The 24,851-nt window shown below is 37.9% G+C and overlaps 2 protein-coding genes across 4 annotated transcripts; both read right to left on the reverse strand.

The window, feature by feature from the left end:
• Window positions 1-1,510: 1,510 nt before the first annotated feature.
• rbm15 (RNA binding motif protein 15) lies at window positions 1,511-6,214 on the reverse strand. Its single transcript, XM_048209849.1, has one exon. The coding sequence runs from the start codon at window positions 6,066-6,068 to the stop codon at window positions 3,507-3,509; it is 2,562 nt and encodes an 853-aa protein (XP_048065806.1). The 5' UTR covers window positions 6,069-6,214; the 3' UTR covers window positions 1,511-3,506.
• A 3,369-nt stretch (window positions 6,215-9,583) lies between these two features.
• Window positions 9,584-18,087, reverse strand: alx3 (ALX homeobox 3). Of its 3 annotated transcripts, XM_048211332.1 has the most exons (5): window positions 18,027-18,087; window positions 16,224-16,507; window positions 12,529-12,800; window positions 11,814-11,939; window positions 9,586-10,932 (listed from the first exon to the last, which is right to left on the reverse strand). In XM_048211332.1, exons 1-5 carry the CDS (start codon window positions 18,050-18,052, stop codon window positions 10,567-10,569), a joined length of 1,074 nt encoding a protein of 357 aa, XP_048067289.1. In that variant the 5' UTR covers window positions 18,053-18,087; the 3' UTR covers window positions 9,586-10,566. The 3 variants fall into 3 exon arrangements, with proteins under 3 accessions (XP_048067290.1, XP_048067289.1, XP_048067288.1); XM_048211333.1 differs by lacking the exon at window positions 18,027-18,087 and having other exon boundaries at window positions 9,584-10,932; window positions 11,877-11,939; window positions 16,224-17,189; XM_048211331.1 differs by lacking the exon at window positions 18,027-18,087 and having other exon boundaries at window positions 9,587-10,932; window positions 16,224-17,182.
• Between the last annotated feature and the right edge of the window lie 6,764 nt (window positions 18,088-24,851).

Below are 24,851 nucleotides of genomic sequence, written 5' to 3' on the forward strand. Positions count from 1 at the left end.
TCCACCCAAAAAAATGAAAATTCTATCATTTACTCACCCTCACATTATTCCAAACCTGTATGACTTTCTTTCTTCTGTGGAACACAAAAGATATTTTAAAGAATGTTTTAACCATTTTTTGCCCATAAATTCAATAGGGTCCAAAACAACAGTTTGAAAAATTATTTTAAAAAAATATATACATTTTTCAAAATATCTTGTTTGTTCCAAAGAAAGAAAGTCATACAGGTTTGGAAGAACATGAAAGTGAGTACATTTTCAGGTGAACTAGTGCTTTAACATAAACATCCTTATTGCCAGTTTATTCGCGTAAATTCACAAGCCTTTGACCTCCTAGCAAAAACATAACATATATATTTCTGTATTTTTCTTTGGTTTTTTTGAGAAGAAAGAAATGAAGGTTTTGTATAATACAAAGATGTCAGTTACAGTCAATTGTAACGTTCTAATTTATTTTTTAACTGACACTTACCTGTACCAGGTAGACTCTGAGTCTAAAGACCTGGTATGAAGCAAATGCCCCCTACTCACCACCCACACCAGAGGACTGGATCCTCACGTCAGAGGCCCGAATGAGCTGCTGGTGAAGTGATGCAGCTGAACAGATGTCTTACTAAGAAAAGGGAAGGAGGTGCTGTTCATTCTCTTCCTCCTGATGAGGCTCCTCGCAAACAAACTCCATGTTAACTTTGGGTGGAGTTCACAAGGGCAGCTTGTTTTCTTTCAGGGGTTCTTCACAACGGAGGGTCAATTAACCACGTACCGATCATCTGGATGCATTTTAAAATCTCTTTCGGAAAATAAACGTTTAAGGAAACAAAGCTATCAAAACTCGATTCGAGTCGCACACAATTTCGAAGGCTAAAATCGCTTTTGGCTTTTCTAAATCCTCTTCCTTCACTGATTTTCACAAAATCATATCAGACGAAATCAAAGGATGGGATAAACAAATGCCTGCTCCTCTGAATTGGAAATCACTGACATGAGGTTCATTCGGGGGGCCTCTATCGTGCAGGCAGTCGTGCTGGCAAAGCATAGTGTGGCCGGCCAGGTTACAGCAAGCCTGGATACTTCCAGCTGAGGGCCACATACGGGGAGCAGCCGCCACGCCTGTGAGAATCGAAAGGTGCTGAAACAGATATTTCAGTTTAGATGAAGGTCTGCGCAAAAACATCATCTCTCCACTCATTCTCAACGCTCAGCAGAACGGCCCCTTTCTCCCTGATCTGTTTGAGGGTTGGGGGGCGGCAGCACCCTCAGGTTACTTAGCATGTGGGGCAACTCCAGGGACACAAGGGTGGAAAACACAGATCAACAACAACATCGAGCCTCAAAAGAGCTCTCTCGCCCTTCGCTCTCACTGCCATGACTGATCCCGGGCCGAACACAAAGGAGGAGAATTTCTCTTTCCTGAGCAGAAACAAGCATTTGAGCAACAATTCCTCCCGAAACACAACCGAAAAAAGCAGCGCAGGCGTTCTTCAATTGATTTCCAAGGAATAAACATTTCTCCCTCAAATGAAACAATTTATTGATAGCGTGTTATAATCAAATGAGGGGCCAGTGCACTTTTTGTGTGTGTACAAACAGCCACGTCAAGAGCTGTGCAAGGAGTGAGTGACGCTTCCTCTTTCTCCCCAATCAAGAAATTAGGTAAACACAGCACAAATCAAGAGTGTCATTATTTCCGTTTAAATATGGGAATTGTAAGCACGAGAAAAAAAAAGAAAAAGAAAAAAAAACAATTACACAAGCAGGTAGATGCTCTCAGTGAGAGTACACTAACACTAAATGGAAAGCTCTTGCCCCTGTGCATCCAAAGGGCTCCTGAATCATTTCAAACAATTATTTCTGCTTCCAGCCATGTGAAGTCCACTTGTGGAATGGTCCATTTGCTGTCCTGTCCTGTGTGGCCGGGACTGAACGTACAAGTATGTCCATTTAATCGTGTACACAAAGAGCTGTTATATCATGAAATCACCAATCGATCAACTTTTAAAACACAATTTAGTGTGAAGAATAGAAAAGTCATACATGAAAAGATGTTAGTTATGCATCAGATCAGTACACTGCAATTAGCTAAACAGACTAAGAACACAAATTTCTACTTCTTCAGGATTTCAGAGAAAAGTATAGACTGTCATTTTAAAACCATTTGAACAATGCAAACACCTAAGAACCACAACAGTGTGTAATATTTCAAACATAAATGGCTGTTAAACAATAAACATACTTAAATGTACGTCTATATTGTCAACTGAAGGTATGTCAATGAAATAAAACATAGGACCAAATTATTAGGGCATCAAGTCTCTGTTTTTGTACAAATATGTGGGCTTCATTTCTTTAAATTCTCAGTGCTATCCACATGGCATATTTAGCAAATTATAGGTGACAATGACAAAATTTTACATTATAGGCCACATGCACTTATAACATTGATGATTTGAAATGTCTGCTTTTGTATCTTTATAAAGAGACCTTTATAAGAATACCAGTATTAACAATTTCACTGTAAAGAGGATTTATCTGGAAAATTATGACAGTCCTATGGGGAAAATAAAATTAAAATCACATTATGCAATCAAATTAATTATCGGACACCCATCATAATTTAACACAATCTCACTTTGAAACCGGAATCATGCTTCATTCAAAACCTTTCAAATGTAAGCCAAAAACATAAAAAAAAAAAAAAACAGTATGTGTGAAATACCTTTTTCTTCTTTAAACACAAAATTTGATGCTTGACGTTATGCTTTGGTCTAAGGAGGGCTTAGAATTACCTACTTTTATAATCAAAATATGTTCACAAATTATTTTTAATGTGATAAGGGGTGTTAAAACGCAGGCTGCTTCAATCAATATAACACTGATGACATTTTTGGCTACATCTTTGTATATTAAACCTCTGCAACAGCTTACAGTAGAACTCTAGCATTAACATGCAGTTCACTGAGCAAAATATTCTGCCGGTTTTAGTTGCCTACAACACTATATACCCTATTTTACACTCCCCTTTACTGAATGATTGTTCAAAGCATCAAGACACACAAACCAGGTTCCCATTAAATCGGATCAATTGATAACCATGAACATGAATGAACACAGAAATGATTTTGTACAGGGATAACTGTCTGGAATCTGACTGAAATACATGTTGATGGGAAGTATTGTAACTAGACAGTGTTTAATGACCAATAGCAAATTAAATTTCTATTCTAATATGCCCAATATCATTCATTCTTTTACGCAGGGTACAACTTATCACAAACTAGACATCTGAATAAATTGCAATGGAAAACAAATATATTGCTATAGAGCTAAACTTTGCTATACGAATGGGCCTTTTTCTCTCTCTTTTTTTTTTTTTTTGTACATGTTTGGCAGAGCAGGTAATAACATTTGCCCTTTACTCTAGTACCACTTCTGCTTTAGAGAGCATGCAATTAAGAGACATTAAGAGAAGCTTGCATTTAACAATACTTTAGTGTATAATATGATTGTTAGGATGCTCCTCGCACAATGATCATGACCAGGAAGTCCTCTTCCGTTTTGGCAAGAGCTTTCGCAGAGGAATCTAAGAACTGCTGAGAGAAATCACAAGGTGGAAATGCGTGCAGGACCCCAGTGTTGTCCTTATCTCTACTGCCCCCGACGGGTAAACTGATGACCCCGGCGGCCTGCTTTTGCTTCAGGTACGAAACCAAGTTGCGCAGGGGCCTCTGCGTCGATGCTGCTGGGTCCGAAGACGAAGTCTCCTCTGTGCTGCCTGGAACTGCCAGTAGAACCGCATACCCACCCGGGCCTGCGACTTTGATGCGGCGAGACACTTCGTCGATCTTGGGCTGGTCGAGGCGAAGGCGTTGCGTGATGCGCAGCTGAGTGACTTTGCCGCCCGTGCTGCCGTCGATAAGGAGACTGGTGGCGACGTTCAGGTCCCCCTCCAGGAGATGCATGCTGGCTGGGAAGTTACTGTTCTTTAGGAGCAGCATGCCATTCCAGGCCATGCTCAGCTTGCCCCCTGCATCCTGCTTTGAAGCCTGGCTGCTTTTGGAGCTGTTCTCGGATCTGTCCCTCTTGGAGGCGCCTTTGGCTGAATCACCTGCCTTGCGTTTTCTTTCCGCTGGACTTGCGCCGACACCGGATTCTGAGAGGCTGCTGCCTTTCATGCGTTTCTCACCAGGGGCTCGGTCCAGGCTGCTGCGGCTCTCTCGTGCAGGGGACACCCGGTCCGCTCTCGCTGGCCGCTCTGAGTCGCTGAATCGTCCGTCTCGGCTGCTCCCACCCGGGCTGCCTTCAAGGGACGGCGGTCTGCGACGTCGGGCCGCCCACTCGCTGCTGCTGTCAGGCGAACACTCCAGATGTCTCCCATCCTCCATGAGCCGTCGTTTGCGTGCAGCGTCCCTGGCCGGTAGCTCCCGCTCCAATGACCACGCCTCTCGCCGTCGTTCACGCTCCAAATGTTCAAGGGGCTCAAATGCAGGAGTTCGTACACGTTCACGAATAGCAGGGGCAGGCCATTCAGCCCCGGCATACAGTTCTCGTTCTCTGAAGTGCAGTGGTGGGGGAGTCCGTTCTCGGACCCTGATGGCCTCGGGGGTGGCGCGATGGACAAAAGACTCAGCCACAATTTCATAGTGTTGCAAAGGGAGGGGCTGCAAGAACTGCTGCTGGTAGCGGTGCTCTGTGTCAGCGAAGTCCACCCTGAGCCTCCTGTCGGGACCACCGAGAGGAAATCCACGCATGTGTGTGCAGGCTGCCTGAGCGGCATCCAGGCTTTCATACTGAATATAAGCCCAGGTGTCCCCTTTTCTGTAGTCTATAGTCCTAATAGTGCCAAAGCGGTCAAATTCCCTGGCTAAAGCAGTCAGAGGCACCCAAGGTCCAAGACCGCCCACCCAGAGGCGTGTGGTGGGGGTGGCTTTGCCATAGCCAATTTTTATGGGGTTTCGGCCCACTACTTTCCCAGACATGCTAATTTTTGCTCTATGGGCCATGTCCAAGTTCTCAAATTTAAGAAAGCCATAGGTGCTGCTCTGGCCCCGAGAGGGTCTTTTTATGTCCACCTCAGTGATGGTCCCAAATCGTTCAAAAGCCCTCCTCAAATCATTTTCAGTCACAGTAATATCCAAATTACCCAGAAATAGTGTGCGGTTGGCTCTCTGGTCGTCCTCTGGAGAGATGAAGTCCTCCTCGCGGAAAGGAGCGGCTCGCTCTGCGATGTACGCGGGCCGCGCCCTCGCTTCATAAAAGGCAAATTCTCTTTCTCTTTCAAGCTCTCTGGGTAAGGGAGGGGGTGGGGGAGGAGGAAGCCGACCCAGCGCTAGCTGCTGTAACCGGTAGTCTCTGTAACCCAGACCGGTTGGAGAGAGCGGCCTCTGGGTATGCAAATGTCTATGGCCTGCTACGACAGAGAAATGGTCCTTATCTACCGGAGAGCGGCTTCTCCGCCTATTCAAGTAGACAGCCTCAATTTTCAAAGGACGGTCATACAGCACCAGCCGGCCTCGCGCGTGCTTTGCCGCCCTGGCATCATCCGGTCTCCTAAAGTTGACGAATGCGATTCTCTCGTCGTTGACTCGGCTAATTTTAACACTCACATCACCAAATTTTTTGAATTCGTGGAAAAGGCCGTCCTCGATTTCCTCGTCGCTCAGCTGGGAGCCGAGCTCGCTGATTTTTAAAGTTTTGTACTCACTTTCGTTGGTGGGAAGCGGGGCGCGCGATTCTCCACGCGAGTTGGTGCGCGCGGCCGCCTCTAAGGACAAGCTCGACGCATGATTTTTACCGCTCGAGCTTGCAACAGGGCTGGTGTAACCGTGGTTATTTCCAGTCCGACTGGAGACATGTCCGTCAAAATCCCTTCCATCTCTTTTGTCTCCGATCAGCCCCCGTCGTGCAGAACCTCCTTCGCTTTTAGAAGAACTATTGCCGTTGTTGCTCCCACCGCCAGAAATCGAGATAACCCCCATTTTCTTACTGGTCGGGTGGCTTCCTCCCCTGTCTCGTATATCATCCAAGGCCCTTGAACGCTTTTTCACCGGCGACCGCTCTTTCCCTTTCATGGTAGATATCCACTGGCTTTGCGCGTCTAACAAAACACTTTTTTTAACAGTTATGCTACTGCGATGTCGACGAATTTACACGAGAAATTGTATAATTTGTTCAGTGTCCCTGCGGCAAAACAACCGCATACGCCATCTTGTCAAGACTAAAGCATGTCCCGCCCGCCGACTTTGATTGGTTTGAATCTCTGAGAAACGTCAACGCCATTGGTTGTTTTGCCTGTCAATCTAGACCGCCCGTACAGCGCCCAGTCTCGGTGTACACCATTTTAGCTTCAAACGTCAAATATTTACCATAGCCACTTTATAAACAAGAGAGGTTACATTTAACTAATCTTCCCTGAGGTCTTGAGGTCATGCACTTAAAATAGTATATCTGCTATTGCACCGAATTCCATAATATTTTAATAAACACGATGAAATCAATCAATCTGGTAGGGGAAAAAAATGAAATTCTTTGAATTTAAAAAAGTGTTTAACGTTTAGTTGATGCTAAAGACCGGGAATTTCGTTTTACATTTCACTTAAATCACAAATGTAACCTTTATAAATTGTGAGCGGTCAAATAAATAAAACTTTACAAAATATTGTAGTTCACTTTATGTCCAACAGATGGTGATGTTTGCCTGTTCCACTGTGGTGAACGGTAGGGTCACGTTAGTGTAAACGTGAAGAACAGCTTTTTAACCATGTCGGTTCGGTATTAGATTTAGCATAGTCAGCGCGGTTCGCCGTTATAAAAATGAATAATATTTAAGTAATAAATAATTTTAGAAGGGGTGGAATATTTTCTCCCAAATAACCAAAGGCTAATGCTAATATAAAATGTTATGGAAAAGGGCACAGTCAAGCATGCAATTCAGAAAGATATCTGCTAAAGGAAAATAACTTCTTTCTGGCTACAAATTATTTGTCAATTACAAATAAGAGGTGTAAAAACTATACTTGAGTAAAAGCACTGATACCTTACATCGAAAATGACTCCATTACAAAAAGGAACCAATTCCAATATGATTTCAGTAAAAGTCTTAAAGTATCTGATTTTAACAAGTATTTTACTCATGTTGAATGTAGGCTCAGAGATGCATAGTCCTCAACACCTGAGAGACATGCCGGTGAAAATAAGAAACAATTGATTTGTAAGATGAGAAATGCAAGTTTATTTTCTAAAATCAAAATAAAATTGAACACCTCAATATTCCAATAAATCAAGGTCGACACAACAACCTTTTAAACGTCTACAAATTCTCAAGTCTCAATTAAGCTCAGGCACACAAAAAGGCCATAAGTTAACCAATATCCATCAAACCGGTCTTGTCAATATAGTGGATAAATAAAATAATGTTAAGTTAGATTAAATAGTCAAAGTCTACATGTGCTGGTTTGAGCTTCATCACCAGCTGCAGTCATTTCCTCTAATAAATCAAACACCTGCGATCAGAAACTACCTGCTAATGCACTCACATTTAAGTAAAGTAGCCTTGCTGACAAGTTTTGGGGGAGTAAAGGCAAAATGCACAAGATATAGTACCTTCAATGCACTTAGATGGCGATATCGCTTCTTTATATCAGAATCAAACTGCTGCAGAAAAAGTTAGCTGACATGAAAAATGTAATTTGTAATTGCATTATTAATCACAAATGTAATGGAGTAAAAAGTACATTTACTTTTACTATTGCCAATATCTTTGATACTCAGTACAACTACAAAGTAGCCAAAAAGATACTTAAGTACAGTAACTAATTACATTTACTCAAGTACTTTACACCTCTACAAATAAGTATAAGATACACAAAAATGCACAAGTTAACACATTATTTTTATTTAAGTATAGTGGATTTAGTAGGTAAGTCAGCTGCCAAGCTGTCATTCAAACTGCTGCAGGCCTAGTCATTAACAGGTTCTCTCAAAAGTTTTGGAGATTTCATGGTTTACCATATTAATCATAAATATGTAGAATAAGTGTACTTTTATCTTGTGTGTCTGTCCTGTCACAGCCTACAACAGTTAGCTCACTACACTCTCTCTGTGTATATTTTTCATCCTGCCATTGTGTTTCATTGTAGTTCATTTAGTAACGCTTCTCTTGTTTTCCTGATTTCTTTATCACATCCTTTAATCTTTAATCAGTTTGCATGTGTAGCTGGAGCTGTCTCCACTTTCTTGAAAGATCAGGCTGGAATTCGAAGCTGTGGGTGTGGAGAGAGTTTCTGTCAGCCTCCCTTTCTGTCCTCTATTGGAACCACATGTCAGCTCTCTCCAAAACACGGCACGGTCCGCTAAACTGGCACTTAATGTGATCCAGCGTTTCTGTCATCCTCTATGCACAAAGCAAGAAGCAGCAGGAAATGCTTGCCCCAAAGCGACTGTTGATCTGTTCCCATTTTGAGAATTAGGAAAACGAGAGAAGCTTTGAAAATCCTGTCACTGCAGCTTTTTTCATCTCGAACAATTTCTTCTTATGTGTCATCTAAATTAAGTGAATCACCCTGAAAGAGTGGCTGGCAGGATTGGCGTGCGGTCATTAAACCCAGATGGAGATGAATAACCCACACCAGTCCCATTGCTTGGTCACAGAACTGCCCTCCTCAAGGCTGTTTGGCACTTGTATCAACAGAACACTTTAACTTAATCTATTTCTCACTGGATCGGGATTACAAAAGCACATCAAACATGATCAACTGTATACTCTATGAGGGACATAGTTTTAGTTAAAAGTCAATGTCAGAGAAATTTAATGTGCAAAAATGTTTTCACCAGGCAGAATTTGAATTTGACTATAGTTTGATTATATACTGAGGCCCATGTGCATTTTATTTCATGTTCAAATATATTTTTTTTATCCAATACATCCACCACAGATCCAGCTTCAGGAACTTGGAGTCTGCACTGCAAAGTTATATTTTGATTGTTGTCCAAAACCTTTGAATTAAACAGTAGCATAACATGTAAGTTGACTCATAATTCATTAGGCTTTGTGGTTGTGCTCTGCTGTCAGACCCCAGACCAACTATTGATGGGTATGACAGAGAAAAACCTTGGAATCCATCATCAGTCCAGGAGTGAAGGGCTTGTGGTTATTTAGTTGGTTTTGTATTAGCAGGGCTGTCACATGCTGCTGATGTATCGAGTGACATTTGACAGCCTTTACAGCCAGCCAGCAAAACACACATTTAAAATTTCACTAGATGGCCATGTCCTCTCTCAAATACAAAACGTTTCACCTTACATGAAAGTGGTTTTCTATATACTATAGCCTTAAGGAATTGGCACACAAACTTGCATTAGAATTTTATGAGATCGGGCCTGTTCAATCTGCTATGTTACTAAAACCGCACATTCACTGTCAGAAAAAGGTACGGTGCTCGTCACTGGAGCAGTACCCATAAGGTACAAAAGTGAAAAGGTACTAATATACTTTTAAAGTACTAATATGTATCTTTAATGTACTAATATGCACTTTTAAAGTACTAATGTGTACCTTTAAGGTACTAATATGTACCATTTAGGGGAGGTAAGTAAGGTACAAAGATACCTTTTCACTTTTGTAAAAGGTAGAGTGTTCCAGATATATTTTAGGATTAGAATTAAGGATGCATGAATATTACAATTTGGGTAGATAATAAAATTCTGTAGATTTTTTCTAAATAAATTAAAAATAACACTACACAAATTATTTTTAATGCAGCAAGTGAATTTGGGTAACTCTTTAATGCTCAATATGAAATTCTCATGTTTGATAACAATAAATTATGGATTAAATTATGAGTGTTTTTAAAGATTAAGTGAGCGTTAGATGATGGCTAAATGTAAAAATTGGAGAAGTGAGCGAGCAAGATATTAACCAAAATTAAAAAATAAAATCTCTAGTATCATCGATAACCAATAAGATACATATCACACATCCCTAATTAGAATAGGCAATCAGCAACACAAAATGCAACCTATATGCAGAGATGCTTAATTCCTGCCATGGTTTGAAAAGAAGCACATATTTATTTGGTGTTTTTAGTGTGTGACGTATTTGAATGCACAAAGTTGGGAAATGTAAAATCATTTATTCACTGGGGCTAATGGGGCTAAAACACTGCATACACTGAAACTATGAGATTAACATTAACATACTTAAATAAACATGTTGCACATCCTCTTTGGTAATTAACATAACAGCATTTTTACAATTTTTTTTAGTATCCCAGAAATTTTTTTATATTAAGGTAGTTGTGTGCAAAGCCCATTATGGCTCATTAGGTTTCAAAAAAAATCACACAAACAAATGAGATGCTTCCATAGCGAAAGAGATCAATATAAAGAGTCCGGTTCTTTGCAGTGAAAACACCTGGAAGCCTGCAAAAAAGAAATGTGTACATTTAGCATTTAAAAATAGTGTCTTTCAGTTGTGTGTTTCTGAGTAACACCAACATGCCGGTATGTGCAGGCATGCTAAATGTTTGTTGGCTCAGTGATGTCATTGTAATCGCAATTGCAGCCGCACGGTCATGTCGGCCAGGATAACAGGCTCCCGGGGTCTTTGGTTTTCATGCGCAGGGCCACCAGGCCCGAGGGCTTGTATTCAGACTCTGGTCCGGGCTCAAAGGAATGGGCCCCCAGGCTTCCTGGGAAGCCATGGAGTGAGTATATCCCGTTGATGCTAGGGTGGTGGGGTGGGTGGTGGTGATGATGATGATGATGAGGATGGCCTGCAGATGCAGACATACCCATAAGCCCCGGTAGGTTGCCGTGAGGATGGGGATAAGGGGTCATACAGGATGACGCCATGTTTTCTGTGCCCAGAACACAACCACTGGCCGCTCCGCCCGCGCCTCCCGTTCCCGCACTGCTTGGCCATAGGTTATTTTGCATCTATGTAGATAGTAGACATTAAAACAAAAATAAACACAAAAAAGAAATTAGTGAATTTTTCTAATATGTCTTAGAATTAAAGATAATTATAGAATATTGTCTAAAAAAGAAAAATAATAAAAATGCATAAATAAAGTATTTGAGAATCTTTATCTTTTTTCCTTTTACATTATTTTTGCATTACAGTAACTGATATATAATTCATGTTGCTATATGCTATATATGCTATATACCTTGTGACCAGATTGATGTCATTGCATCAGATAATATAAGGGTACGTTTACACGACAATTTGTGTTTTTCGTGTACAGACGACAACATTGTCAAAACAATCCCCGTTCACTCTGATCCACGAAAACAACAAATTTTTATATATATATATATATATATATATATATATATATATATATATATATATATGTATTTTTTTTTTTTTTTTTGTATTATGCATGCCAGGCCAGTAGTTGGCAATGTCACTTTATAAAGAAACACTCTGTACCTTTAGACTGAATACGATAATACGACATTACCGTTTTCAAAAATTCATTACAACATTTTTGTAGTTTACACGGAGACAATAACTGTATCATTTTGAAAAAAGTTAGTGTTTTCAGGCCCCCAAAAGCCACTGTCATGTAAATGAATGGCTAAAAAGGCATTAAAAGTTTTCAGTTTTTTGTTGGAAATGGTGTCGTGTAAATGGCCCCTAAAACTAAATTCAATCTCTGTGTGTTTGACAACAAATGTAATTTGTTACAATGTTCTCTATCCCCAGCCAAACCATGCAAAGCAACTCCCCAGTGTGTGTTGAAATACTAGAAAAAATGTATTCTTGTCTTACGCTTTCTGTGTCTTCTGTGTTTGCATATTCGTGTGTGTACCTGGTATGTGTCGGAGCGAGGGAGAAGGGAGATATCGTATGTAGCAGCAAAGTGGTTTCGCACCTCTTGCATCTTCCCGTAGCGCTCTCTTTTTCTCCATTTGGCCCGTCTGTTTTGGAACCACACCTGCGGAAAGAACACATTTATTAAGCTGAAGTATCGATTGATATAAATGTAGGCCCTGTCAGAATTAAACACCAACAGATTATTTTATTAAATCATATGATCAATTATACAGTTCAAAAGCTGATTTAAAAATTAATACTCAAAAAAAAAGTTTACTTAGAAATTAATACTTTTTGTTCAGCAAGGCTACATTAATCAAACGTGACAGTACAATGTTACAAAAGATTTCTATTTCAAGTAAATGCTGTTCTTTCGAACTTTCTTTTCATCAAAGAACTGTTCAACAAACAAATGTTTTCAATGTTAATAATAAGAAGCACCAAATCAGCATATGAGAATGATTTCTGAAGGATCATGTGACACTGAGTAATGTTGCTGAAAATTCAGCTTTGACACCACAGGAATAAAATAAAATGTTATATTATATTGATTGATGTTTTAAATTGTAATAATCTGTGAAAGCATTACTGTTTATAATGTATTTTTGATTAAGTAAATGCAGCCTTGCTGAGCAAACACGTTAAAAAAAATCTCAGACCCCAAATTTTTGACCAATAGATAGTGTCGCAGGAGGTGGAGTCGAACACACCTGCACTCTTGCCTCTGTGAGCTCCGTCCTCAGTGCCAGCTGTTCCCTTGCATACACATCTGGGTAATGTGTCTTCTGAAAGACCTTCTCCAGCTCCTCCAGTTGAAAGGTGCTGAAAGTTGTCCGGTTTCGCCGCTTCTTGTTCTTTCCAGAAAGATCGATGGAGTCAGCGATGGAGTCTCCAGCCAGCTCACTGGACGGCTCTTTCAGTTTTCCACAGCACTCTGAGTTTAGTGCAGGGTAGCCAAGGGGTTTGGGTAGGGTCTTCTCTCCTGAAGACCAAGACAGAATGAGTAACAGACCAACGAGATTTGCCGCTAAATACAGATCAGTGACCATTTAGTCTCTAATAAATAAATGTAAATACTGTGCATTGGCTAATTAAACATTTTCTGAGTAAGTACAGTGATTTTTCTGTCAACTCAACTGCTGTTAATGACTATTTATTTTACTATTTACTTTTTTATGTATAGCCTGAATATTTCCTCATCTGAGCTAGAAAACTAACCAAAAAAGCATGTCAAATATGTGGGTTTTAATTAAACAGCAAACAGATTTATAATGCAGTATTTATCTTAAATTTTCATATGATTATATTCCCTATATACATTTAGCTAAAACACATACACATGTTGATCTGTGATATATTAATAGCAATCGCTGTATATATTACTGTAAATTGCTATGTTGTACATCAACTGTGCTTATGTAATGTACTTCCTGACTGGATTGAAATAATGGTGTGCAACAGGCACATAAAATCAAAAATATATCTGCTTCTTATTTTAAATAGTAGATCATTAAACCAACCTTGTATAGTGAAACATTTTCTCCTTCAAATATTCTGTCTGTTTTTGAGTATTCCACATACTTTAAAAGGGATAATAAAACACACTGTCAGAGCTTACTGTTTTGATTAAGCTTGAAACTTGATATTGAATGGTTTGAGTTTAGAATGAATGTTGCAATGTTTGCTAGCTTAGAAGCTTGCTTGAATAACACAATAAAAAAGCATGTCATTACTAAATCCATAGCTATTATGATGCGACAGGTTAAAAGGTTGTAAGAAGTCGAAGAATTTTGACAACAACAACAAAAAAAAAGATCCGTTAAAATCACTAAAATAATAAACATCATTCAAACAGGATGTGTTTGCTTTTCTCAAGAGAATATTAAGGATGGGAAGTGCTGTTTAAAAGGAATGAACCATAGTTTTCCTTCATGACTACTTCTATCCAAAATATAGAGAAAAATTGTAATGCAATATTTGTATTCCTCATTTTTATTGAATGCCATTTCTATTTGTAGCTGGATTCATGTTTTCAGATATCTTTGTGCAGTTTCTCAAAGTTGCCTGAACGAAGAGGTAATGTTTAAAGCATGATCATAGATCAATAAAACAACAGAATTATGTCTCTTAGAAATGTAGATTAATGTATAAAATACATACAGGAGTAAAAATCTTGTTTGTGAGGCATAATAAAAATAATTATTATATTAAAAGCATTTAATGGACATTCATATAGCTAATCTCATAATAGCCTATTGTTTGATAATGATCAATGAATTGATGCTGTTTGGTTTCCATCTGAATTAGAGTGAAATTATCAAATAGATGTTTCTCTAGATATTAAAAACATCTGCTTGGGTCATAAAATGTCTTCAGGCAGTTTGCTTTACAGCTCAATGTGTCTCTTTGCTCAATGATTACAAGTAGCAGAAATGAATTATGGTTCTTCCTAATTTAATTTCCACCAAAACAGAAGAAGCCATTTATAGAGCTGCATAAATTTAAAAAGCATTATATTTGATGTCTTGAAATAGTTCAGGGGGGAAAACTCAGTTTTAAGAACAGTACTGAGATTTATCTTAGTGTCATTTAGAGAAAGAATTTAGAGCTTTTTATCCATTTTCATTTTTATGCGATAAATCCCAAGATGTCTCTATAGTCGCCTTCAAAAAGCCTAATAAATGAATTATTTACAAAATTATTTACAAAAGTGCAATCGTGCATCAAAATAGACCCAAAACCCCGTCCATATAGCAGAAACAGTCGTGCATTTTTTCTGTTCCTTATACTGTAAGCCAACAGTAAGGAGAGTCTGTCTTTGAAATGAAGTATTGACCTCTCATTATAACAGTGTTCCCTTCTGACCAATCAAATCCAGGCTATATTTGTTAGACACACCCCCATAAGGTATAAGGTTCCCAATTAAAAGGCTAAAAAAAGACCATATACTGGCTGAACAAGTCTTGTGATCTTAAATCAAATAAGTTATTTCAGAAATAGAAACTTGCTTGTTGACGTATATGTAAAATGGTAAAAATCAACAATATCGTTTATAAATTAAACGAATTTAGAATCCTCAAGCAGTTCTGCTATTCCATAAAGAAAAATCAATGTTCGTCTTTAGAATATGTGACAAAAGTAAAGCATTTAAAAGCAAATGGTGTTCTGAATGCTGTAATCTGAAGAAATATTGTTTCTGAGCATTAGGCCTTCACATCGCAATATTTTAGGTCTGCTAAAATTGGGACTTGCGGTTGAAATAAATCGTTCCAGTCCGGTATAAGGGGGAAAAAAATGTTATATCGCTTCGAAGGTTATTCAACCTCCTGTTTAAATAATTATCAATGATCCTAGAACTATATAATTGCTTGATTTTTTTCATAGGCCTAATATGGAAAAGTCTGAGGACGAAACGCTCTATGTATAGCCTATTGGGAGAAGGCCTGAAATAAAAATAAAAAAATAGTAAAATACATCGCTAAAAACAACAAGAACAAAATCTTATTTAGGGTCAATCTTTTTTTCTTTTTCTTTTTTTTTTTCAAGATCAAAATATAAAAATATTAAATATAGTCGAATAGTTCGGTTCGGCAATTTGAGATCATCTCTACAACCTGAAAATGGTGGTAGTTAAAATATTTTTAAAGCCTAACAGAACATTTTTAAGTAACAAAAGTATAGCCTAAATAAAATATAAATGTATACCTTGTTTGTAATTATTTAGAAAACCATATATAAACCATCAACGAACATCAACTTTTTTTCATACGGCCAAAAGGGTTTTTAATGCTTCTTTGCTGAACCTAAAGTGTTGAAGAAATTTTATTTTTTATTAAAGTGTATTGTCCTATACATGCTTATTTTTAAGATGTTGGTATTTTTCTTGATAGGCCTACCTTATTATGTGTCGTATTTACTGTTCTGTTATTGAGATCTGTAGCCTATATTTTTATTAGTAAAGTTAGATTATTGTATATTTAGAACTAATAAAAATAATGACATTAATAATGACATTTAGCCGATCATTTCCAAAATGCTTAACAAGTTGGATTCCAGATCGAACGAAATAGGCCTACAGACCGACCGAAAAGAATAATGAAATTAATTATTAAAATAGGCCTAATCTATCTCTAATCACAGACAAAAACCATCTTAATTGATCTGATATAATTTTAAGGGAATGTTATAGTTTATTTACATTTCCAATTGCCATACACTTTTAAGAAATTATGTGTCAATTAAAGAAAACATTAGGCTAATGGTTTGTCACATTTCTAGTCCTCTTAGTCGTTTTGAGATGGAGTTTTTGAAAAGTTTTCTAAACTTTAATATACCATTATTATTATAGCGTTTGGAGGGTTTTTTCCTGCTGACAATTGTGCAAATCAAAACTACAATCACTTACCATCGGATTTAGTCTCATAAAATGAAGAGTTCTTCTCATTGATCGAAGAAGGCTTTTGATCCTGATTCATATTCTCCAAATACTTGGTATGCTTTCCAGGCGAGGCGCGGGGATTTGTTGTGCTGACGCCGTGCGTAAAGTCCGCGGAGCCGCCGTCAGCGTAGCGTCCCATAAAAAACTCATGTCGATGCGCTAGAGGAAGATGCGGAGACTTTTGAAGGTCGTCACACGGAAAGAAAGAGCCGGAATTATGCTCCAAACCCGGTGAATTCTCCGGCGTGATCCTGTTTGGAGGCGAGGAGAAAGACAAACAACTCTCAGTCTCCATCACCTCGTCCCGAGCACAAGAGCGCAAATAGTGGACTAGGATGCTATTAACAGGGGGCAAGTTAGTGTATGAGCGAGCGAGATGGGGATTTTTTTCCACCTCTCCATTTCAAGTGGGTGGGATTTAGAGGATCAGAAACAAAGACCCGTGAACTGGGAGGGAAAGAGTGAGACGACGGTCTGATTCAATACGCCCAGAAATCAATCACGTGCGGCTCCTGTCATTTAACCATTTACTACCTCTTAAAAATTTTCTCTTAATAAAACAAAATTGTTATGAGAGATAGGGCAATGTGATTAAATCGAGTCAGTCACAATAAAATAACATTAAATCACCCAAGTAGCCTGAATTGATGGGTTTTGATCCAGGAACATTTTACGCGTGACGCTGCCGGTCGCTGTCAGAGCTCAATCCCACCAGAGATCAACCCAACTGGCTATAAAATGCCCTGAATAAATGTGATTATGATTTATCCCATCTACATAAAGGATCGATGACAAAATTAAGATATTTTGCATTTTACGGATCTATGACCACACAAATCATATAGGCCTAAGCTGCTGAAATGCCATATTAGCTACAGGCTATGGACAAAATAGGCCTATAATTCAGAAATTAGGCCTAATCTGCGTTGAAGAAGCAACGTATTTTATTATCGAGACATGAACGAGGTTAGAAGAAATCATTGTGATTGGATTTACAGAATGAAACAACCTTGTGAAACAATTGCACGGCCTAAAACAACAGTAAAAATAGACTGCCGCTGATTTAGATATTATGTAGAATTTCAGACAGGAAAAAGATGCTTTGGCTACTATTGATATTTACTCCCATATGCTATGGCTACTCGAAATTAATACTGTAAATCGAGATCATAGCCTATATAACAATTATATGTATACATACATACATACATACATACATACATATATATATATATATATATATATATATATATATATATATATATATATATATATATATATATATATATATATATATAATGGATAGATTAAATATATATATATATATAATGGACAGATTAAACTTAATTGTAACGTAAAATATCATAATGTAAAATGTTGCCACAATGTAGCTACCTAATATATATATATATATATATATATATATATATATTAGGTAGCTACATTGTGGCAACATTTTACATTATGATATTTTACGTTACAATTAAGTTTTCTAGCATAGCCTACTTACCATACAAAACCCCCAAACTTTTTTTTTTTTTAATAGAAAGCAGCACATTAATTTATAGTTAACAGCGGGAGATGTTGACACCGCCAGATTAAACATTTTAAACTAGCAAGATAATAGAAATAAGAAGATTTATGGTTAGTGCATCATTAATACACATGAATAAAATGATCAAAACGCTGATACAGTTGCATCTTTATTAAGCATTACAGAAAATGTACAATCTTCATTGCGAATAAAATTCATCAATGTGATCAACTCACCTGTTACTTCTTTCCACTTCTATCATCGCAAAAGCACAGAACTTCAATTTTATTCCTATAGATACAGAAAGAATAGGCCTAAAGTAAATTAATCTATTAGGAGAATGTCACTTAGTTCTTGCTTTTTTGTAGAGGTAAGGTTTGCTAAGGTATAGGATTATTAAAACGAATCGCCAACGATTAAGTCTAACAAGTCATGCTGCATCCATTATTTTTTTTATAAAATAAAAAAAGTTAAAGTGTTTTAATAACAATTTTGTCCTTTTAGGTTTTAAGTGACTTTTTGTTAAACTCAAAAGCTTGAGGACTAATACTGCAAACTGCAGACTGTCCACCAAATTAATCCAAGCTAATAATAAAAAAAACATTTCAGTTTGGATATCCAGAGATCGAAGAAATTCAAAACGATTGATATCAACGTGGCAGCTCAAATCTCTGCAATAGATCTCTAAACACAGAGCACTTAAAGGGCTTGTACTGCTCTCCAGGATGTCCAACAGTTTTTTGGATATAAGGCCGCATGGAGCCAATCTGACGGACAAGTGTGTAAACATCCAGTCCATTTGCTTCAGTCAGCCCACATAAGAACCGTTTCATTCGATGATGAATTCACCAACCTCGCAGTCTTTGGGAATACGGAAGAGATCATATCACTTCCTCTGACAAGTTGTTTTGTTGCACAGCAAACTGCACAGTCTTTTGAAAACTTAAAATAAGGACTCACTTTTATGACACTGAAGTCACTGAGGTCTTATTCAAAAGTAAACATGTCCACATCTCATATTCTGTTATTTGTTGTATAAACTTCTGTCTAAAAGTCTTCCAATTTAAAGTTCGTTATTGCGGTTTGTGTATAAAAAGGGACTTAGCCTATATGCTAATTTGTAATGGGCATAGGCCTAGGCTAAATTATGTTTGTTACAAATGAGGAGAACAGGGGGGGAAATGAATCTGCGGAAAGCCTTGAGCAAACAGCCAACATTTAGCCGAGCACAGACGAGATTAAGATGAAAAAGAGAGAGTAAAAACGCCGTCTTCCATTACAGTGATCCTAAAAGGCATCAGAAGGAGCCCCGTTAATTACCGAGCAGAAGTTAATCAAAAGGACATGACCGGCGTGCCGCTCGTGGTTGCTGTGGCATGTTTTTAACCCAATTAATGAAGAACATGACTTAGATTATGTTGTGGGAGCTCTGGAAAAATGGGCGAAAACTGGAGACCCTTTGAGTAGGATCATCGCATGCTGTCTATGAAATAATACAGAAACATGTCCAGTGAGCATTAATAGGCTATATACACAAGTGATATACACAGCAGACAGTTGAAGTGCTAACAGATGCATTCTAAAAACAATGCATTCACCAAGAGAATGTGTGTGTAATTAGTTAAAAAATAAATGACTATAGCCTATTGAGGAGACTGGAGCAGGTTGTCACAACAGCTACATCTTATTTGGACTCAAACTCCAATTGCAAAAGTTTTTTTTTTTTTCAGTGGTTTTGTTTGTTAGTTTCAAACAGTTAAAATATTTTAAAATTAGAATAATTTTGTGAATTTTACTCTCCAGACTTATTACAATAGTGTCATTTTTATAAAAAAAAACAAGTAAACACAAATGACCTGACAGACTGGGTCAGGACAAAAAAAAATAAAAAAATATATATCATATTATATATCACATTTGTCACATTTTCATATAATATATAATATATAGTAAAGGTCCTCAATGGGTGTGACAATATGCCCCGTGGTTGTGGCATGTTGTCAAAAAAAGGTCTTTTGTTCATTTAACTGTTTTTTTCCCCCAAGCAATAATAGTGTAAATGTTCAATATCTTTTTGAAGCTCAGACTTTAAGGCTTGTGCCTAGAATTGTGACATTCAAAAATAAACCTAACCTAAGAAATATTAAACTGGAGTAAAAAAGTGTGATAACTAGCCCAACTCTCCCATATACTTCAATATGTCTTTGTTAACGCGAATGCATTGCACCCTGAACACTTCTCTTGAGTTTGATCCAGTAGCCTTATGCAGCCAAGTTTTGTGATTCTGGCACAAGGTTAAATGGCTGAAATCCCATAGAGAACATTTCACTCTAGCCTGAGGTGATGGCGTGTTCTTGAAATCAAAAACCCAGTAGAGAAAATGTACTCCAGAAGACATGTTTGGAGAAATATCAGCTCTAAGTTGGCTGGATGGCCTCAGGAACCAGTGCTCTTAACTTTAGTGTTGACAGAGTTGGCGTGTGCACAACCACAGCCATATCATTTGCATCTGCAGAATAGCTGGTGCTCTCCTCTACTTCAATGGCTTGCTGTTATCATTAAAATATGACAAAGAGAAAAAAAAATGTATGCCCCCCTTTCTCGATCAAACAGATCAGCGGCCATTTTAGAGCACAGAAAAATATGTTTAGAATATAAGACATGTAGTTCTTGCATACAAAGGAGTCTCCTAGTGTCCAATAAAGTGAACGGACTGAATCCTGGAAAAATTAGGTTCACAGCATTCGTCCTTTATTAAAAGACCATGACTCCTAAACTCCAGGTAGTTTGCAGGTTTCTGCCCGGTTCTTTGGATTTCTGGTAAGTCATCAAACGACTGACCCTCACTCCTCTGCTTGCTGTGGCTTTGTGGCCACTCTTGTTTCCTGAACCTGGGGCAGCTGAACCTGTCCCTGGCATGACCCCATGCAGGAAATCAGTCCAGTCTGTGGCCCACGGTCTCTCTTTTCCCCTTTCTCCCTCTCTCTTTTTTCATCCAGTTCAGAACAGAGAGTTGGATGTGACCATTCTGAGACCTTCAATTCACACAAAGCTGCACACAATGCTGGACCTACAGTACTAGGCCTATTCGTTTCTCTTATCGGTTATGAGAAAAAATAAAATAACAGTTTTTCAGTGTTACTGCACTCCATGAACCATCTGATATTCAGAATTGACAGACAGATAGATGCACTGAAACACTGAAAAGTATCAATATAAAAAATGTGATTATTTTACCCAACATTTGTGTATGCTCTGTAATTTTAATATTATTAGAGTATAATGTTGTTAGCTTAACAACATGCAACACTCTAAAAAAAAGCTGGGTTAAAAACAACCAAAGTTGGGTTGAAAATGGACAAACCCAGCAATTGGGTTAAACGTTTGCCCAACCTGCTGGGTAGTTTTATTTAAAACAACTACTTGTTTAAAAATTACTGTATTTTTGGCATAAAATTAACCCAAAGTATGTTGGAAATGAACATTTATTAACATGTTTAATAAATTAACATTTATTAATAAGTTTAATTAATAATAATTAAACAATAAACATTTATTACATTTCTTATTATTAATGTTCACTTTTTGATTATTGCCTCTAGTAATTATGAGTCTGATTTTTAATTTCCAACCTATTTTGGGTTCATTTTAAGCCAGCCATATAGTAACTTTTAAACAACAGTTGGGTTAAATAAAACTGCCCAGCATGTTGGGCAAACATTTAATCCAACCACTTGGTCAAAACAACCCAATCACTGGATTGCTTGGGTTGTTTTTAACCCAGCATTTTTTAGAGTGTAACATCACTGAAAGTAGAGAGACAGACAAAATACTGGGTTAAAAACAACCCAAGTTGGGTTAAAAACACTGTCAGAAAAAAAGGTATGCCACTGTCACTGGAGCAGTAGACACCCAGTGACAAGCGGCATACCTTTTTTTCTTACAGTGTATGGACACACAGCGATTGGGTTGTTTTGATCCAGCGGTTGGGTTAAATGTTGGAACAATCTGCTGGGTAGTTTTATTTAAAGTGGCAGTCCGCGATTTTTTCCTCTTTGTCGCCATCTCATGTTTGAAACCTGCAATTACAGTTATCTGTACGTGCGTTGTGCCTCGGCACGGCTCGTCAGCGCGGATGAATCTAATGTTTGCTGTCAGTCACTACACCGGTGTGGATACTGAACTTCAGAATGACAGATTCTACGTCTTGAAAGTATGACCAATATAAGAAATTTCACTGGAAAATATCATCTGAACAAGTAAGTAACATTTATGCCACTTTTGTTCTGACCAACTGAGGAAAAAGGCATTAGGCCTACAATAAATCACACTGCCAATGGTGATTAAATCTAATGATCGCTTAGCTCGAATCATGCCAAACTGTGCAAATTATTATTACTGTTATACTTTGTTCTCAAATCGTTAATGTTAACAACATCAGCATTGCTATGACTATGTGTATATTAGCGTTACCTAATCTCCAGTTGTCACTGATGATTGTCATTTGGATCTTTCTGGATTACAATCCGCCATCAAAATGATAAGCTTAATTATTTCAGATGCTGTGAGAAAAGGCTATAAATGATCCCCTACCAGCTTCGTCCTCACGTGATAAAACCGATTAGCCTGGACTCCTTCCTTTTTGTTTACGGGCGTGACGTAATGACGCACAGAGGAACTGCTGCATGCTCAAATTTCCCGCGGAAATCCACCATGTCGCTCTTATTATAAAACATTATTACAAGCTTACCGTTGTGAATCGAGCTAAGATAATGAGATAGTTTTGAACACTGGCTGGTTATGTACTTGCTCAAAAATTGATTTTGGACAATTTTTAACCAAACAAAAGTTACGGCCTGAAGCTTTAACTCAACTATTGATTAAAAATTACTAAATGGCTGGCTTAAAATGAATCCAAAACAGGTTGGAAATTAAAAATCAGACACATACTAGAGGCAACAGTAATAATCAAAAGGTGAACATTTATTAATAAGCATTTTATTAAATGTTTATTATTTAGTTATTATTTCTTATTAAACATATTAATAAATGTTCATTTCCATCCTATTTTGGGTTCATTTTAAGTGCACGTATAGTCATTTTTAAACAATTGTTGAGTTAAATAAAACTACCCAGGCGGTTGGGTCAAACATTTAACCCAATCACTGGGTTTGTCCATATTTAACCCAATTTGGGTTATTTTTAACCCACCATTTTTTTAGAGTGTAGATTCATTCCAGTTCAACTTCCTGTGGGATATGGTTATTTCCATTTAAAGTCACACTTATGAATTGAAAGAGAGGCAATTTTTGAATTCTAAATCAACATCAGACTACACTGAGTGACTTGAATATGGTGCATTCTGCAGTTTGGGCGGTTGGTTTACAGAGATTAGGATTTCATTTCAACAAAACCATGCAGCATTAGTTGTGTTTAAACAGGGAAACCTCTGTGCTGTTAACAATCTGATTCACACACTCTTATCATGTGTGGATGTCTTTATCATTCCAGCCTACAGGTTTGCATTGGAATATGTGGAGGGGAAGGGGCAGTAATTCAATTATGTGCCCTGCATGCAGAGAGATGATCCCATATAAAGAGGATGGATTTTCCTCTGAGGGCTCTTTCTCTCTCTTCCTCTCCCTCCGTCCAGCAGTTTGATGGCCAGCTGAAGCCGAAGCTCTGATTGACAACTGCCGACCCCCAGGTCATAACACATGACAGAGGGAGTCTGGGAAGCGGGAGTTTGTTTCAGAAAAGCACTCAAGAAGGGCCAGTCTGTATTTGTGTGTGGGGGATAGTGGGTAAGAACAGACTGACTGTCCTCTCAACAACCCTGCCTCTCTCTAGACTGCATGAGAGTGCTGAGAGATGCCTATATTACCAAACAGAGGTGATGTGAATGCAACGATGATGTTCAAAGTCAAATCTGAACACATTTATTCTATTTTCCTCAGAGGTGCCCTTTGAATTCTGTGCAAAATTCAGAAGTGAAGAATTAAAGGATTAGTTCACTTTCAAATGAAAAATAACCCAAGCTTTACTCACCCTCAAGCCATCCTAGGTGTATATGACTTTTTTTTTTTTCTGATGAACATAATCACAGAAATATTAATAAATATCCTGAAGCATTCGAGCTTTATAATGGCAGTGAATGGGACAAACGAGTATGAGCTGAAGAAAGTGCTTCCATCCACATCCATCCGTCATAATCGTGTGCTCCACACGGCTCCGGGGGGTTAATAAAGGCCTTCTGAAGCAAAGCGATGCATTTGTGTAAAAAAAAAAAAAAATCCATATTTAATAAGTTATGAAGTAAAATATCTAGCTTCCGCCAGACCACCTTCCGTTAGGAAGAAAGGGGCATCGCGTCAGTTACACGTTTTTGCGTAAGTTTAATAGGGAAGGCGTAGGATGTAACGTAAGCTTTTTGAACTGCAAGAGATTTACATTTTCTTCGTACCGTGAATATGGAAGGCGGTCTGGCGGAAGCTATATATTTTACTTCAAAACTTGTTAAATATGGATTTTTTTTTTTTTTTTTTTTACACAAATACATCGCTTCGCTTCAGAAGGCCTTTATTAACCCCCCGGAGCTGTGTGGAGTATGTTTATGATGGATGGATGTGGATGGAAGCACTTTCTTCAGCTCATACTCGTGACCCCTGTTCATTGCCATTATAAAGCTCAGATACGTCAGGATATTTATTAATATATCTCAGATTGTGTTCATCAGAAAGAAGAAAGTCATATACACCTAGGACGGTTTGAGGGTGAGTAAAGCTTGGGCTAATTTTCATTTGAAAGTGAACTAATTCTTTAACTCCCGTTCAAATTCATGTATTGGATTTTGAATTTAATTAGCCATGCTCCACAAGAAGGTGAACTGGAATTTGAATTGTGATGAACGGAAGAGGAATTTACTGAATAGCAAAATTTATAGAAATTCAACACAGGCAATGTATTTTGAAAAATGAGAGAATAAATATAAATAGTCTAATAAATATGATGAAATATATGAACTAAACACAAAATTCTATAAATTACATTTTAAACATATC

The sequence above is a fragment of the Megalobrama amblycephala genome, linkage group LG12 (assembly GCF_018812025.1).
Source record: "Megalobrama amblycephala isolate DHTTF-2021 linkage group LG12, ASM1881202v1, whole genome shotgun sequence".
NCBI lineage: Eukaryota > Metazoa > Chordata > Actinopteri > Cypriniformes > Xenocyprididae > Megalobrama > Megalobrama amblycephala.